Consider the following 17561-nt stretch of genomic DNA (forward strand, 5'->3'; position numbering starts at 1 on the left):
TTAAGAAAAATACTTTTGCCTCCTCCTTCCTACAAAAAAGCACTATGTTCCCAGAAAGGGCATTAATAATGAAATGTGTGCTGGCTTAAATTTGAATCTTATTAAGATATAACACCTTTACCTTATTTGTTTGTTTTTATGTGATGCTGAGGATCAAACCCAGAACCTCACACTCTACCACTAAGCCACAACCTCAACCCCTTTATTAAGACTTCTTTTAGAATGAAATTATGTCATTTGCTGGTAAATGGATGGAACAGGAGTCTACCATGTTAAGCCAATCCCCCAAAAAACAATGGCCAAATGATCTCTGATATACAGATGCCAACACACAAAAGGTGGAAGGGAAGAATAGAAGTTCACTGGATAGACAAAGGGAAATGAAGGGAAGGGAGGGAGATTGGGAATAGCAAAGAGTAGAATGAATTCAACATAACTTTCCTATGTTCGTATATGAATGAATACATTACATAACAAGTATAATTCCATATCATATACAACTATAAGAATGGGAAGTCATAATCCATGTTATGTATATCATAATACATTCTACTGTCACATAAAACTAAAAGGAACAAATAAAAAGAAAAAAAGATTTCTTCCATTTCTTCTCAAAATTTGAAATTTAAAGAGTAAATTTTTCTACAAATTAAGTTTTAGGTCCCTTATCAGTAGTGATTATGATTTCCCCATATATTCCAACTCATGCATTAATAGGTAATGACTTTCCTTTGCAACATATTCCTGTTATCTCTCACACAGTTACTCCTTTTTGAAAATATGCTTCAGGATACCATAACTTTAACTTATAAACCTCAGAATTGAGACTAAATTATCAAATAGAGCCAGATCTCACTTTCTTTCCATTTTGATAATAAGTACCCTGTCTGAACACAGGCTGCTTCAGTAATTTCTTAAGCTTAAAGACTTGGCTATCCTCCTAAAGTCAGACCTTTACCAATTTATCTGTATTGAGAGTTTATGAGTATATAGCTGACACTGAAACTTAAATCATTTTTTAAAAATTCCCAAAAGATGAAAAATTAGACCACACACATTGAAAACAAAGTTTAATTTTAAAACAATCTAATTTAAACCAAAATCCATGACTTTTTCTTTTCTAGCTTTCTTCTTTTAGTTCTGGTAAGAGATATACTGAATCCAGATTTAGATTATAGCTGAGATTAATTTTTAACTCAGAACAACTTTTTATTATATGGGAACTTTTTATTTTTCTTTCAAGGGAACAACAGAGCCATAAGCATTAGCAAAGAATAAATTATCTTTGAAATTTTTTGTTTGAACCAAATTTGGCTCATACTAATTTGGTCCCTTGTGATAAACTTGTTCTTTTTGTATAATCTTCAACCTGAAATTACTAAATATTGTGAAAAATCAGAATAATATGTTGAATTATTTTCATAATAATATAGCAAGGTGAATGTTTGAGGAATATATAGAGTATCACTTACGCACCATATAATAAATGAACATTCAGAAACAGATTCAACACTGAAACATTAAAGCAAATTTCAGGGGATAGTTGCACATATTACATATACAAGGAAGCACTGGTCAGGTTTATTTTAAGTAGTTATAATAAATAATTCCAAACATTTATTAAAACGTGTCAATTCAATAGAAAGTCTGGAACTGTAATAAAGTTCCCAATTCATTTTTATTGTCCTGGATAGCATGTCCTCCTCCTCTCCAAGAGAAAGGCAAAATAATAAAGTTGAAAAAAGTACTTAGACTGATAAGGTAGCCATAATTAATTTTTTCTCTCAAATAGGATTTCGGGGCTATCTTATTTTACATGAGACAATGCTAGGGTAGGAAAAAAACCTCGTATGCGGGTGTGTGGGGGAAAGCATGTCTGCGTGGGTGTGCACAGGTGCTAAGCAGCTGTGGTTGCCCCATATTCTGACTTAAAAGCAGTTTGACTTTGTAGAGTTACTTATGTCATTGTAATGATTTCACTCTTAACTGTGACATTTTTATCAAATGTATGAATAAATACATAAAGATTGGTACAAGGACTGAGGATGTGGCTCAAGCAGTAACGCCATCGCTGGCATACATAAAGATTGAAAAATAAATATTAAAAAAATTCTCTCTCTCTCTCTCTTCAAAAAAAAAGATCCTCTAGCCTCCTGAGTAGCTGGGACAACAAGGGTAGCAACGGTGCCTGGCTTGGGCTTCCTTTTTTAGCATTCTAAACAATTCACCAGTGTATCCCTTCTCTTTTCAGACAGGACATGCTGATAAATGGAGTTTGGCACATATCCAACTTTAGTAACCATATTTTACATGTGTACACTTATCCCGCATATATTCCATAATTATTTCATAGTTTTCCAGTTATTTGAATAATAAATCCTAATAACTAAGTTCATTTGTAATCAACTCTCAGTTAATCTTAGAAAATTCTACCTCCACAACTTCTTTTTTTTAGTGGTGTTGGGGATTGAACCCGTAGCTTTGTGCATACGAGGCAAGCACTCTACCAACTGAGCTACATCCCCAGCCCCTCCACAACTTCTTAATTGTATTAAATTTTATAAGCATGTTCTTTTATTTGGAAGTAACTATAGAATTCTACTTTAAGAATTACACATTTAAATTGTCTAAATAAATACCCACATAAATTCTCATTTATACCAAGAAATGGTTTATATTTATATCGTAAGAGGGGGAAAATCATTTCATTTAGAGATTCATAGAAAAATAAAGACCAACCAGTGAAGAAGTGTAAAAAAAATGTGGACTCTTAAAGTTTCAGCTATTTTCCCTGAAATTCTATACCCTTCCCATGAATTGATAAACTAAAACCAAGTTCATATAATAGAAAATTTTGAACCAGTGTTAAATTCTAAAATAAAGCTTCATTCAGTTCAGATCTTTCTCTTGAGAAGTAATTTTTCTGACTTCTCTTTCCCTCACATCTAAGCAATTTTAGGCAAATTTAAAACTGTAAGGTTTTACGCAGGTTTCTTGTCTCTAGGGAACCAGGTTTCTGCCTATTCTATATCTCCTATGGAAATACTTATCCTCAGGCTAGGCCACATGTCCCATGACTAAAAGTACACAGATTAAAATCTGGTGTTTAGTTACCAATTGCGTACAATATTTGGGTATAACTGGCATTTAAAAAAAAATTTTAGTAATGCCCATTACAAATAATTTATCTAGATAGACTCAAAAATTAACTGGTTAACTTTTAAACAACCACCTGTTTAATAACATAAATATCTCAATAAGAATGAACCAATGTGACCAGGGAGAATACAGAAATTCTTGGGTTAATTATAATAACATGGTGATAGGTTTCTCAAGGTACTTTCTAAACTCAGCAAGCCACTGGGCTCCAACTGCTCCATCCACAACTCGATGATCACAACTGAGTGTAACAGACATCATGCTAGCCACATCAAATCTAGAAAGAGTAAAAATATTATTAGTTACTCTGAAAGCAATAAACAGATTTTAGCCAGCAATCACCCACATGCTGATTCCTACCCTATAATCCAACCCAAGTAATATTATTATTTTCCACCTACTCTTCATGTCCTGTATATCTTTTTAAATATTTTTTTTAGTTGTTGATAGACCTTTATTTTATTTACTTATATGCGGTTCTGCAAGCAAACCTAGTGCCTCACACGTGCTACTGCTGAACCACAGTCTCAGCCCCTCTATATCTTTTTTTAAAAATTTTTATTTATTCTGATTTTTTATACATGATAGTAGAATGCATTTTGATTCATAGAACACAAAAGATCATGTTCTCTATATCTTTAGTTCAAATTAAAAGCTTGAAGAAAAAGACCAGACAGACACCTGGGAACAGGGGTTGGCAAATTATACCACATGTGGCATTATCCTTTCCTCTGCCTGTTTTTATAGAGATTTTTTTTTTCTTTTTTAAAATTTTAATCCTTTCACATATTATTTATGCCTGCTTTCATACTACAATGGTAGGGTTTTGCAATAGAGTCCACATGCTCAGAAATATTTATTATCTGACCCTTTCCTTGTAAGTGTACTAAACTCTCACCTAGAATAAATCTCAAATAAGATCCCATCAATAGGATCTCATTTTATTTTTCTTATTTTTTAATTTAATTTCACTTTTTGGGGTACTGGGGATTGAACTCAGGGGCACCTGACCACTGAGCCACATGCCCATCCCTAATTTGTATTTTATTTAGAGACAGGATCTCACTGAGTTGCTTAGCGCCCGGCTTTTGCTGAGGCTGGATTTGAACTCCTGATCCTCCTGCCTCAGCCTCCTAAACCACGACAGTAGGATTATAGGCATGCACTACTGAGCCCAGCAGAATCTCATTTTAAATAGGATTACTGCATTTAGTAAAATAAAAGTTTCTGCTCTAAGGAATTTCATCCTATATTTGCATCTGACTCTACTAAAGATCCAGTACACCATGCCAGTAAGTACCTATAAAACCAAACTCAGAAACAGATGCATAATGTAATGAAAGTCAGCTTATAATTCCTTCTCCAATTTGGCACTTACCCTTTTTCATTGTCTGCTGGAACCAGCTTATCCTCTGAAGCACCAATTGCCAAAATACATGCCTGAGGTGGGTTAATAATAGCAGAGAAATTCTTAATTCCAAACATACCTAAATTGGAGATTGTAAAAGTGCCACCCTAAAGGAAAAAAGATTAAAAACAGATCATATTAATTGCTTGCCAGTGTAAATTAGAAAAAATTACAAATATTCTGTGAAAGGTCTTATGACAATTTTGTATTGACTTCTGCACACTAGTTGGAAAATGTCTTATTTTCAGCATTTGACATGTAACTCAATTTTCCTTTATTTTTAGGACCTAGTATCAGTTAAAACTATGTGGCAGAATCAAATAGTGGAAAATAAAATAAGCATTAAAGGTCAGTATGTACTATCTCACCTGGAACTCTTGTGGCTGTAGTTTACCCTCTCTTGCTTTAGCTGCTAAAGAAACAACATCATTAGCAATGGTTTCCAGTCCTTTTATATGTGCATTAAACACAATAGGTGTGATGAGTCCTGCAGGAGTGCTGACAGCAACACTGACATCGACAACATGATTTCTGTTTAAAAAGAAAAAAGAAATGAAAAATATCAATACTGATATTTTTTTAAGAGCCTATGGACTGGGTATGTAGCTTAGTGACAGAGCACTTGTCTAGTATGCAAGGCCTTGTGTATAATCCTCAATACCACAAAAAAATTAAAAAATTTTTAAACAGCACCAAGTTAAGGAGGAATATGAATATTTAGAAATTTTTAGAGCCAGTTTGTGCTTCAGTTCAAGGTGTCTGTTCTAATCTATACATTTTGCTGTGCCCTCTCCTTGACTTACACTTTTTTAAAAATGATTATGAGAAAAAAAGAAAAATTTGTCAGTAGATTGGAGTCACACCACTCTAACTTCCTCCACCATTCTTGACCAAAAACATGGGAGTAGCTAGCAAAAAACAAAAAACACAACATTCAGTAAGAATTAACTATCTGAACTCCAAAACTAAATGGAGGTGCACAGGCTGGAGCTGAATCTCTGTAGGCAGCAGTTGAGCAGATGAAAAAAAGAGTGAAAGAACAGAATGGCATTAGAAGGGAAAAAGGAGTACTCAGGACATAGAGGTGGTGCTATCTCAGAACTTAAAATTAGGTTTCCAAATTATTCCAGAGTAAATCACCAGAAGCACCTATGCATCTAGGTTTCATCTCAGATTTATTTTTTGCAGTGCTGGGACTCAAACCCAGGAGGAATTACATCCTCAGCTGTCGTTTTAGAATATTTTTTAAAACCAAAAATAAAATACTCAAATTACAAAAATAATTAAGAAACAAAACTAATTCCTATCATTTTGAAGTAGAGATAAGCAAAATAATATTTTAAGACAGATGCAGTGGGCTGAGGCTGTTACTCTATGGTAGAGCACTTGCCTAGTGTATGTGAGGCACTGGGTTCAGTCTCAGCACCACATGAAAATAAACAAATAAAATAAAGGCATTCTATCCATCTACAACTACAAAAAATTTTTTTTAAAAGATAGATGCAATAACTACAATGTGATATGAAAATAATTTTATTTGTTACAAACCACAAATACTATGACATTTCTTTATATGTTCTCTACATTTATGAAAGGAAGAGATACTAAATGTCCATAGAGGTTTTAAAAAAAAGGTGACTTTTTTCCCCCATCCAAGTTCTGAATAGTACCTACAGTCTCTATGGGGCCTTTAAGGGATCCTGCCCAAGTGTTCTTCAATTGAGAAAAAGTCAAAATTCCACATGAAGGCATGGCTCTGCTCTAAAGAAAGAACTCCAGTCATTTCAGCCTTTCCTAGGGATAAGTTCTAGAAGATTGCAGGTACCAAGTCCCCCAATTTGCCCAATCTGGCTAGAGCCAGGCTTTTGTTACATGCAAACACAGAGACCTCTACCAGTAATACTGTGGTCCTTATCAGTTACCATAACTGGGCTTTATTAATCGAATATTTCAAAATAGCTAGTAGAGCCAGGTATGGTGGTGCATGTCTGTAATCCCATCTACCCAGTAGTCTGAGGTCAGCCAGGGTAACTTAACAAAACCCTGTCTCAGCTGATATAGCTCAGTTGATAGAGTGCGTTATCTCGCATGTACAAGGCCCTGGATTCCATCCCCGCAAAAAAAAAGACACCCCGAGTTTCAATCCCCAGTACTGACACACTCCTTTCCCCAGAAAAAAAGAAAAAAAGCTAGTAGAGAGAATTCTGAATTGTTCACAATCCCCCCAAAAAAGATAAATGTCTAAGGTGACAGATATGCCATTTAACCTGATCTGATCATTATACATTGTATACCTACACTAATATGTCACACTCAACCCTATAGATACATATAACTATGTGCCAATTAAATATATTTGAAGTTATTGTCATTACAATGTTACTTGCTTAATAACCTTCTCCTTGAAATAGGGATGATATTTCCTAACTTGTTTATCACTGAATCCAGCAAACAGTACATATTCAATAAGTATTTGTTGAAAGGCTGTATGAACAAATAAATGAAGGGTGTTTGGTGAGAATTACTAAACAATTCAACTAAAAAGAACAAATAATTAAAAATTTAAAAAAGTAAACAATTCAAAGAACTTTCCCTGTAACCTTGATCCTTTCTTTATATGTTATTTTCTTTACGTAGTCTTAAAAGTAGATGGCACTCACTTAATATCAATTTGAATGGCTATTTAAAACACATATACAATAACAACTGTTAGCAAGGATGTGGAGAAACTGGAACTCTCATCCACTGTGAGTGGGAAGGTAAAATGGTGCAACCACTTTGAGAAGTAGTGTAGAAATTTCTTTAAAAATTAAACATTTACCCAATGAATGACTCAGTGATTCTATTCCTAAGAATGTACTCCAAAGAAATGAAAACATTTCTACACAAAATATTGTATGCAAATGTTCATTATTCACAATAGCAAAAAAGGGAAACCAAACGTCCATTAACTGATGAATGCAAAAACAAAACATGGTACACCCATACAGAAACAAATGAATACTATTTAGCAATAGAAAACAATAAACTTCTGATGCATGTCCATGGGATACATTGTTAAGTGAAAGAAACCAGATGCAAAAGAAGGCACATTTTATGATTCCACTTCTATAAGTATAGAAAAGATAAACATATAGAGTCAGCAGAACATATTGCTGAGAAGACTGAGGATAGGAGCAGTAATTCAAATTCAAATGGACAAGAGTGATCTTTGTGGAAGTAATGGAAATTTCTAAAATTAGAACATGGCAGACTGCACAATTCTGTAAATTTACAGAAATCAAGGAATGTTGAGCTGTGGGGTTTTATGGTATGTAAACGACTGTAAATTAAAGCTGTTTTAAATATTGCCTATATGATGGGCAGAAGGGATTGAACAGAATATAAGAAACTATACTTGCCTTCAGAATACTTAAAATTAAAAAACCCAAACCAGTGCTTAACAGATGTTTGTTGCATGAATGCAAGTACCAAATGAGAAATACATACACTATTCAGAAGGATATTCAGAGAGCATAATTTTCCGTAGGTACTCACAAAAGGGGAACTTGAACTAGGCTTTAAAAAGACAGGTATGCTTTAAACAGGATAGAACAGTAAGTATAATGTTGTAGTTCAAGAGTAGGTTTTAGTCTTGGTTCAGAGAATTGGGGGTGCTATAGTTTGAATCTGAAATGTCTCACAAAGACCCATGTGTTAAAGGCTTGGTCCCCAGCCATTGGTGCTGTTGGGAGGAGGTGGAACCTTTAAGAGGTAGAGCCTAATAGAAGGAAGTTAGGTCACTGGAGTGTGCCCCTGAAGGATATATTAGGATGAGCACCTCCAGGTCTTTTTCTTTGCTTCCCAGCAGTTATGAGATGAATAAGCTGCTTCTTCCATATCAGGCCCGAAGGACCATGGACTGAAACCTATAAAACCATGAGCCAAAATAAACCTTTCCTAGAAGTTGTTTATCTCAAATATTTTGTCACAGTGACAGAAAGCTAAGTAATATAGTTGGGATTCAAATCTTGGCTGGTTCACCTTTCTCTAGATATGTAGCAGATTACTTCTCTGTGCCTCAATTTCCTTATATGCAATGGAGGCAAAAATGGTACCTACTTTACAATATACTCATGAGAATTAAATAATGAATATAAATTCCCTAAGCACTCATTAAGTGTTAGCAATCAATCTAAAATCAAAGAAAGGAAAAGCCCAAATAACATTCTGAGAAGAGGAAAGTTAATGGCATACACAGCAACAGTGGTTAACTCAAACTGGCACAAGAAGGTTTTACAGAGGATCAGAAAGCAAGCCTTGACTGAATTATGGATGGCTATGAATGCCAGAAATTACAAGCTACTTCTGCTCAGGCCCCAGAAAGCTATCCATGAGTTTATAGTATGGACAGTACTGAAAACAGGAAGACAGACTTAAAGTCTGTTGACTAGTAGTCCTCCAAAAGATATGTCTATATCCTAATTTCCAGATTCATCAATGCAGACTTAGTTGGAAAAACACCTTTGAAGGTATATTTAACTTCCTGAGATAAGATCATCCTCAATTATCTGGATGGCTCTAAATACAAGTGAGAGTCTGTTTAAGAAAAGAGAATACAAAGAAAAAGACCATGTAAAAATGAATAAAAAGAGAATACAAAGAAAAAGACCATGTAAAGATGAAAGTAGAAATTGAACTTACGCAACCACAAACCAAGAAATGCCTATAACTTTTGGAACTGGAAAAGGCAAGAAAAGATACTCCCATAGAATCTTTGGAGGGAGCAAAATCCTGTAAATACCCTGAATTTGGACTCCTGGCCTCCAGAACTATGAGAGAGTAGATTTATGTTGTTTTTTTAAATTTGTTTTTTCTGGTGTTGGAGATCAAATCCAGAGTCATGTGCATACCAGGCAAGGATTCTACCATTGTGCTAAACTCCAAGTCCTAAATTTCAATTCCGAGCCATCAATTTTGTGGTAATTTATAACAACAACTCTATGAGACTAATATGCTTATAAGGAATATTAAACTCGTAGATGTTCTCCAAGAAGGGAGTGACCAAAGAAAAAGTTAGAACCAACAAACCATCCAGTATGGGGAGATTGAGAAAAAATTCATGATGAGAACACAGAATATTATTTCCCCCTCCTTAAGTCATCATTAAAACCAGTGAGTATAGTATTTATGGTAAATTACATATTTTAATTAGACCCAATTATTTTACAGAAGAGAAGACCATAAAAATTCAAAATATTTAACATAAATATTACATTAATGTTATATTTACATATAGCATTTTATATATTCAATGTTAATATTTTAGAAATTTCTATCATGTGGAGGTGATTGGAGAGTGATATTCCCGGTGAGAGCATGGAAGTTTTAGATTACTCCATACCTTGCCCTACATCTCTTCATCCAGTATTTATCTATGTATTTTGTAATATTCTTTCTATAAGCCAGTAAACATAGGTTAAGTGTATCCCTGCATTCTATGAGCTGTCCTCGCCAATTATCAAACCCAAGATGGAAGTCATAGGAAGCTTAATTTGTAGTCAGTAGTTTAGCAGCTAAGGTAGACAGATTTGAGACTGGCATCTGAGGTGAGAGTAGTGTTAGTGGGACTGAGTCCCCAGTCTGTGGGATCTGACTCTAACCCCAGGTAGAGGGTCAGAATTGAATTGAATTGAAGGACACCTACACACTCCAGAACTGACTGCTTTGTTGATGTGTGGGGAACCAACACCCCCCAACACACACACACATACATCTAGTCACAGATGTGGTGCTATAAGTGTGTGAGCGCACAGCAGAAAGGAAAAGAGCTTCGCTTTTTGTTTTGTTTTTTCCTTTTCATAATAATAATAATTATAAGAAGAAGAAAGCATCTATCTCATATTAGAAAAGGGCTACCTTAGGAGTCAGAATCCTGGTTCCAATCATAGTTATGACACTTACTAACATATTAACACAGGGCAATTTACTTAATCCACTGAGCCTCAGTTTCCTCATCTAGAAAATGGAGGGAAAGCACTTACTCATAAAATGGCCATTAAGAATTAAATATGAAATCCTTATGTGAAATATACTTGAGTACCACGGTGACAATAACAAACACTATTTTCAACTATATACTGATTTCCCTTTTCTGAGCTCATACAAAGAATTTACAGCCTTTACTAGCTAAACTAGTACTATCTCATAAATGGTTTTGTGTAGTTTTAAAATTGTTTCACCTACGAATGTCATATCCCCCTATAACTCTTACTTATACATTAGATAACATAAGAAAACTGCTGGGCTCGGGTGTGGCTCAGTGGTAGGGCACTTGGCTAGTGTGTGTGAGGGGTTCAATCCTCAGCATCACATAAAAATAAAAAATAATTTAAAAAAAGGTATTGTGTCCATCTACAACAAAAAGAAAAAGAAAGAAAACTGCTGATAGATATAAACCTCTAGTTATACTTACTGTCTTATAACTGTGTCCATCCAAGAAGAATTTGCTTCAGGAACTTTTAAACAAGCCAGAGCTGATGCTTTTATGATGAAGTCATTGACAGAAATTTTGCTTTTTCCTTCTAACATCTGTAAAGACAAGAAACTATGATCGTTTTCTTAAGTTCTCTCCCCAACGTCTGAGATTGTACACCTAATGTTGAGAAAGGAACTAGGGGGATGAAAATATACAAGTGATCCAAAGTGGGAAGGATGAAATGAAACCAAAAGTTGGTTCTTCAATCTTGTTTAATGTAGGCCTTAACAGCTATTCATTTCCTGTTAAGTACTGCTTTAGATGCATCCCATAAATTATGATATGTCTTAATTTTCACTCATCTCAACAAGATCAAAATTGATCCTTTGAAAAGATCAGTCAAATGACAACCACAATGACAGATGTTTGGCTGACAGAAAAAGGGAAGACTCAAATTCTTAAAATTAGGAATGAAACAGGAGATGTTACTCTCTATCTTATATATATAAAGGATTATAACAAATACTATGAATAACCATATGCAAACAAATTAGATAACTCTGATTGAGCCAGGTGTGGTGGTACAGGCCTATAATCCCAGCTACTGGGGAGGGTGAGGCAGGAAGACTGCAAATTTGAGGTCAGCCTAGGCAATTTATCAAGACCCTGTCTCAAATTTAAAAAGAAATAGCTGGGGAAGTAAGTAGCTCAATGGCAGAGCACCCCTGGATTCAATTCCTAGTACAATAAAAAAACAAATAAATCCTTAGATTAATGTATAGATTTAATCCTTAGATTAAAAAAAATAAATATTTAAATTAATGTATAGCTGTTAAGACCTACATTAAACAAGATGGAAGAACCAACTTCTGGTTTCATTTCATCCTTCCCACCTTGGATCGCTTGTATATTTTCATCCCCCTAGTCCCTTTCTCAACATTAAATGGATAATGTTTAGCACAGTTGCAGGAACTAGAACCAATATATAAAACTCAGTTTTATTTTTGTTTGTGTGGTAGCAATGTACAATCTGAAAATGAAATTTAGAAAACAATTTCATTGATATAAGCACCAAAAAGAATAAAGTATCTAGGAATAAATTCAACAAAAAATATGTAAAACTTCTCTAAAATTTACTTAAATGACTAAAGAAATTAAAAGAATACCTAAATAAATGCCAGAACATCACATAATCATGGATGGGAAGACAATATTGTTAAAATAGCAACAATGCCCAAATTGATCTACAAATTTAATGCAATCCTCACCAAAATCTCAACTGGCTTTGTTGCAGAAATTTACAAGCTAATCTAAAATTAATTCATAATGGCAAGATATCCAGAAAAAACAATCTTGAGAAAGAACAAAGAGCAAAGATGACTTAACTTCATCATTTAAAACTTACTGCAGACCAGCATAGTAGTGTATACCTATAATCCCAACAACTCAGGAGGATGAGTCAGGAGGATCAAAAGTTCAAGACTAGCCTCAGCAACTTAGTGAAGCCCTAAGCAACTTACAAAGGGCTGGGGATGTAGCTCAGTGGTATAGCAACCCTGGGTTCAATCCCCAGTATGTGCGTACATATGTACGTATGTATGCATGCATCTACCTCTCTACCCATAAAACTTACTACAAAGTTACAGTAATCAGGATTGTGATATTGGCTAGAGGGTACACACACAGATCAATGGAATAGACTTAAGAATCTTGAAACAAACTCTCACATGTATGGTCAATTGATTTTGACAAGGATGCCAAGACAATTCAATGGAGAAAGAATTATCTTTTCAAACAAATGTTGCTGGGACAACTAAATGTAAACATGCAAAAGAATGAAGTTGACTCCTACTTATATTTGTGCAAAAATACACAATAAAACTATAAAACTCTTACAAGGAAACAGGTATGAATCTTCATAACCTTAGACAACAACTTTTTAACAGTAGTCTACTTTATGCTTTGAATATAAACTTTGCTCTCAGCCACTGCAATTTATTTTTTAAAATGGATATGTATAATGCTAATTTGAATTGTCAACTTGATTGGATTAAGAGATGGTGAAGATTAAGAGGCTTTGGGTGTGTCAGTGAAGGTAGGTCTAGGAATGACTAACATGTGAGATAGCCAACTGAAAGAGACCCTCCCTAAGCTTGGGCAGCACTATCCAAATAGGATGATGGCTTGAATGGAATAAAAGTTGAAGAACAAGGAAGCAAGAAGCTCAATTCTTCTTGAGATACAACTCCATTCTTGAATTGGTTCTTGATTGCTACAGTGATCATCTGAGGATATCAGACTCTCGCTTCTTCACTCTTCCAAGCAGACTGCCAGAGATTCTCCAGAAGCCTTCAGTCTTGGACTAGGGTAGCACTGTTGATCTCTCTTGTCCTGGGGCTTCAGTTACTTGGAATGCACACCTACTGGTTTTTCCAGCTCTCCAGCCAGCAACTATGGACTATCTAGCTTTTGGTCACATAAGCCAACCTAATTATAAAAAGTCCCCTTTTTATAATTATGCTTCCTGTTAATTCTGTTCCTCTAGAGAACCCAGACAATACAACACATTTCTTTCTTTTTCTCTCTCCCTGCTCTTCCCTAATCTTTCCCATTCCCTAATCTCAGGGCCTCCTGTTCCTGCTGATGGGCAGAATCACAGTCTTTGGGACAGGAGTCCCCAGTGTTTTTCCTTGGCTAGCAAAGCAATAAAATTTCTTATTCATTTTTTCTCAAAACTGTGTTCTTGTTATTGGATTGGCATTAAGGACAAGAACCGAGCTTTTAGCAGATAAAATGCCAAAAGGGGGGAAAAATTGGATAAACAGACATACTAAAAGTTCACACTTCAAAGGATCCCATCATCAAGACAGCAAGACTAAAAGCTAAAAAATGGAAAGAAAAAAAAACTTTAGCAACCACTTATCTACAGTAAGGGATCTGCAGAGTAAATGAAGAAATCATATGTATAATAATAAAAAGATAATCCTATTAAAGAAAAAAAGTAAATTAACTGAATAAACATTTCTACAAAGAAGATTTAAGAATGCCAACTTGTGAAAAGCTGTTGAATCTGAGTAGCCTCCAGGGAAATGCAAATTAAAACCACAATGAACACTTGACACTAGGATGACTCAAAAAGATAATCAAGTATTATTAGTAATGATATGAAGAAATTAGTACAATCACACATTGTTGATGGTAATATAAAAAGGCAAGTCCACTTCAGAAAACAATCTGGAACTTCCTCAAAAAGTAACCAAAGGGTTGGGAGGGAGTGTTGCTCAATGGAGGAGTACTTGCCTAGCATGTACAAGGCCCTGGGCTCATCCAGCACCACACATAAACACACACACATAAGTTAAACATAGAGTTGTCACATGATCCAGAAATTCCACTCCTAGGCATAATGTAATAAAACAAATGAAAACTTAGGTCCCCACAAAAATCTGTACATAAAAATTTTATGTCAACATTATTCACAATAGATAAAAAGAGGAAACAATCCATAGGTCACATTTTGTTGAGTTGTTCATTTTGTTGAGTTGTTCATCAACTGATGAACAACTCAACAAAATGTGACATACCTCATTATAGTAAAATACTATTCAGCAGTTTAAAAAAATAAAATACTGATACATGCTACATTGTGGATGAACTCTGAAAACATCTTAAATGAAAGAAGCCATTCAGAAAAGTCTACATATCATATGATTCCATTTATAGGAAATATCCATAATAGATCAACCTATAGAAACAAAAAGTAGAAGAGTGGATTGGGGATGTAGCTCAATGGCAGAGTACTTGCCTAGCACGTGTGAGGCACTGGGTTTGATTCTAGCACTGCACACAAATAAATAAATAAAATAAAGGTCCATTGACAACTAAAAAATTATTAAAAAAAAAAAGGTAGATGAGTGGTTTTTTAGGATTGGTCTGATAGGATAATGGCTAAGGGGTATAAGATTTTTCTCTCTCTCTTTTTTTAATTACCTACTAGTGATTAACCTAGGAGCATTCTACCTCTGAGCTACATCTCCAGTCCTTTTTATTTTAGAGATAGGGTCTAGCTAAACTGCACAGGCTAGCCTCAATCTTGCAATCCTCTGTTTCAGTCTCCCAAGTACCTGGGATTATAGGTATACACAACCACACCTGGTTTAAGGGGTGGAAGAATTCTTTCTGGGGTGAGGAAAATGTTCTAAAACTTACTGTGGTGATGGTTGTACAACTCTGTGAATATACTAAAACCCACTGAATTGTACACTTTAAATGGATGAAAATGGGGGTTGGGGTTGTAGCTCAGTGTTGATTAGCAAAAGTGCCTTATGCTAATCCTAGCATGTGTGAGGCACTAGATTCCATCCTCAACACCAAATAAAAAAATAAATAAAATAAAGATATCGTGTCCATTTACAATTAAAAAAATTTTTAAATGGATGAATAGTATGGCATTATAATTATAACTGAATTATAACTCAATAAAGCTGTTCAAAACAATTTGAATAAAATACATCGTACTGGGGCTAGGGTTGTGACTCAGCGGTAAAGTGCTTGCTTGGCACATGGGAGGTGCTGGGTTCGATCCTCAGCACGACATAAAATAAATAAATAAAATAAAAGTTAAAAAAAAAAAACATTGTACATACATTTGCCTAATTTCCAAGTAAATTTGTGAGAAAAGAGCTTTAATACTTTGACAAAAAAGCTTGCCATCATCTTTAACTCCTATAGCCATCTGCAGAGCTCTGGCGCTATTTCATGCATTCAGCTATGTATCTCACATTTAAGAGTCTATGCTGGGCCCTAACAGTGAAGCTCTGGTACGAAACAGTAGGCAAAATGCATAAAAATTCTGCTCTCAGGGAGCTTATGCTCCAAAGAGGATAAATAATAAATATATGAAACATATATTAGATAGTGTCAAGCCTAAGGAGAAAAAGTGGGGAAGGAGAATTAAGAGCCTTAGGCACTCCACAATTAGCATGAACTTACTTCAACATCTCTGCCAATAAAAACAATTCGAACTTTGCATGGTTCAACCAAGTTATGTCCTTTGTGAATTCCCCAACTACTCTCATTAGTTTCTCCTTCTCTAAACTCCAATAACACTTAAATCTATATAGAGCCTTTACCTATAATAACCTGTACAATAAAATTTAGCAATTGATGAGTATTACCATAAAGAAACTGATCCATGTCCAGCATGGTGGCTCATGCCTGTAATCCCAGCAATTCAGAAGGCTGAGGCAGGAGGATCACAAGTTCAAAGCCAGCCTCAGCAATTTAGCGAGGCCCTAAGCAACTTAGTAAGACCCTATCACAAAAAATAAAAAGGATGTATTCAGTGGTAAACAGCCGCTGGGTTAAATCCCCAGTAGAAAAAATCAAAAAGAGAGAGACTGATCAACAAATGACTATTTTTACTTTGACAAAAATCTTGTGGCTATAGCTCAGTGATATAGAACACTTGCCTAAAATATTCACGATGCCCTCTTATTGGATTGGCATCACCAAAAAGACGAAGAAGAAAAAAAAAAGCCTTCCATATTTTCACAAGTATTCTAGCCCCAATTAAATTAAATAAAAGACTGTGCCTTATATCATGTTTCCAAAAGTGCCTTATGCTAATCCTAAACACCAAGTAAGTGCATAATACTTAACTATAAACAAAAAGTAAATATAATGTTTCTTTATTTCCTTTGTTTTTTGATATTAAACCATAGGTTTTATTAATGATAAATGTCTGTATTTGTTTTAAAAAGCTTAGCTCTTACTAAATATAATTTTTAAACAAAAACTAATAAGCAAGAATTTGCCATATAATTACATCCATAAATAAGATTTTTAGCCTAATCCAATACTGAAAGCTAAATAATGAATATAGATCAAAACAATGCTGAAACTGTCTCCTATTACTGAATATAATGTATTTAGAAAGACACAAGCATACTGAACATAGATAAACAATTTTGTGGATTTAGTCTACAACACTAGTATGAAGAATGACATGCAATTCAGTATTTCTTTAAAAATATTTTTAAATGGAATCACTTGAACAATGATTTTATTTTGTTTCATTTGCAAAGACAATCTGTGTTTCACAAACTGATCCTCCTTTTGTACTAAAGAGCAAACTGTGTAAGTTCTCTCTTCTCTTCCCAGAAACTACCTATAGATCACATCACACAATGACAACATGGAATAATTTTTCTGGTTAAGTATCATGGCCAAAAATTATCAGTATTTATTTATTTATTTATTTATTTTAAAGAGAGAATGAGAGTGAGAGAGAGAGAGAGAGAATTTTTTTATCTATCACCACTTCTATTCAATTTAGTTCTTGAAATACTAGCCAGAGCAATTAGACAGACAAAAGAAATTAAAGGCATAAAAATAGGAAAAGAAGAACTTAAATTATCGCTATTTGCGGATGACATGATAATATATTTAACAGACCCAAAAGGGTCTACAAAGAAACTGCTAGAGTTAATAAATGAATTCAGCAAAGTGGCAGGATATAAAATCAACACGCATAAA

General features: G+C 34.5%; 1 protein-coding gene across 1 annotated transcript in view; it reads right to left on the reverse strand.

Moving 5' to 3' along the window:
• Positions 1-1053: 1053 nt before the first annotated feature.
• Dlat (dihydrolipoamide S-acetyltransferase) overlaps positions 1054-17561 on the reverse strand; it is a 39832-nt gene continuing 23324 nt past the window's right edge. The window contains exons 11-14 of the mRNA XM_076846405.2: positions 11022-11137; positions 4936-5098; positions 4538-4674; positions 1054-3436 (exon numbers count right to left, since the gene is read on the reverse strand). Coding sequence (XP_076702520.1) covers positions 3307-3436; positions 4538-4674; positions 4936-5098; positions 11022-11137 — 546 coding nt within the window. The 3' untranslated portion in view covers positions 1054-3306. The remainder of the gene's footprint in view (positions 3437-4537; positions 4675-4935; positions 5099-11021; positions 11138-17561) is intronic.

The sequence above is a fragment of the Callospermophilus lateralis genome, chromosome 2 (genome assembly GCF_048772815.1).
Source record: "Callospermophilus lateralis isolate mCalLat2 chromosome 2, mCalLat2.hap1, whole genome shotgun sequence".
NCBI lineage: Eukaryota > Metazoa > Chordata > Mammalia > Rodentia > Sciuridae > Callospermophilus > Callospermophilus lateralis.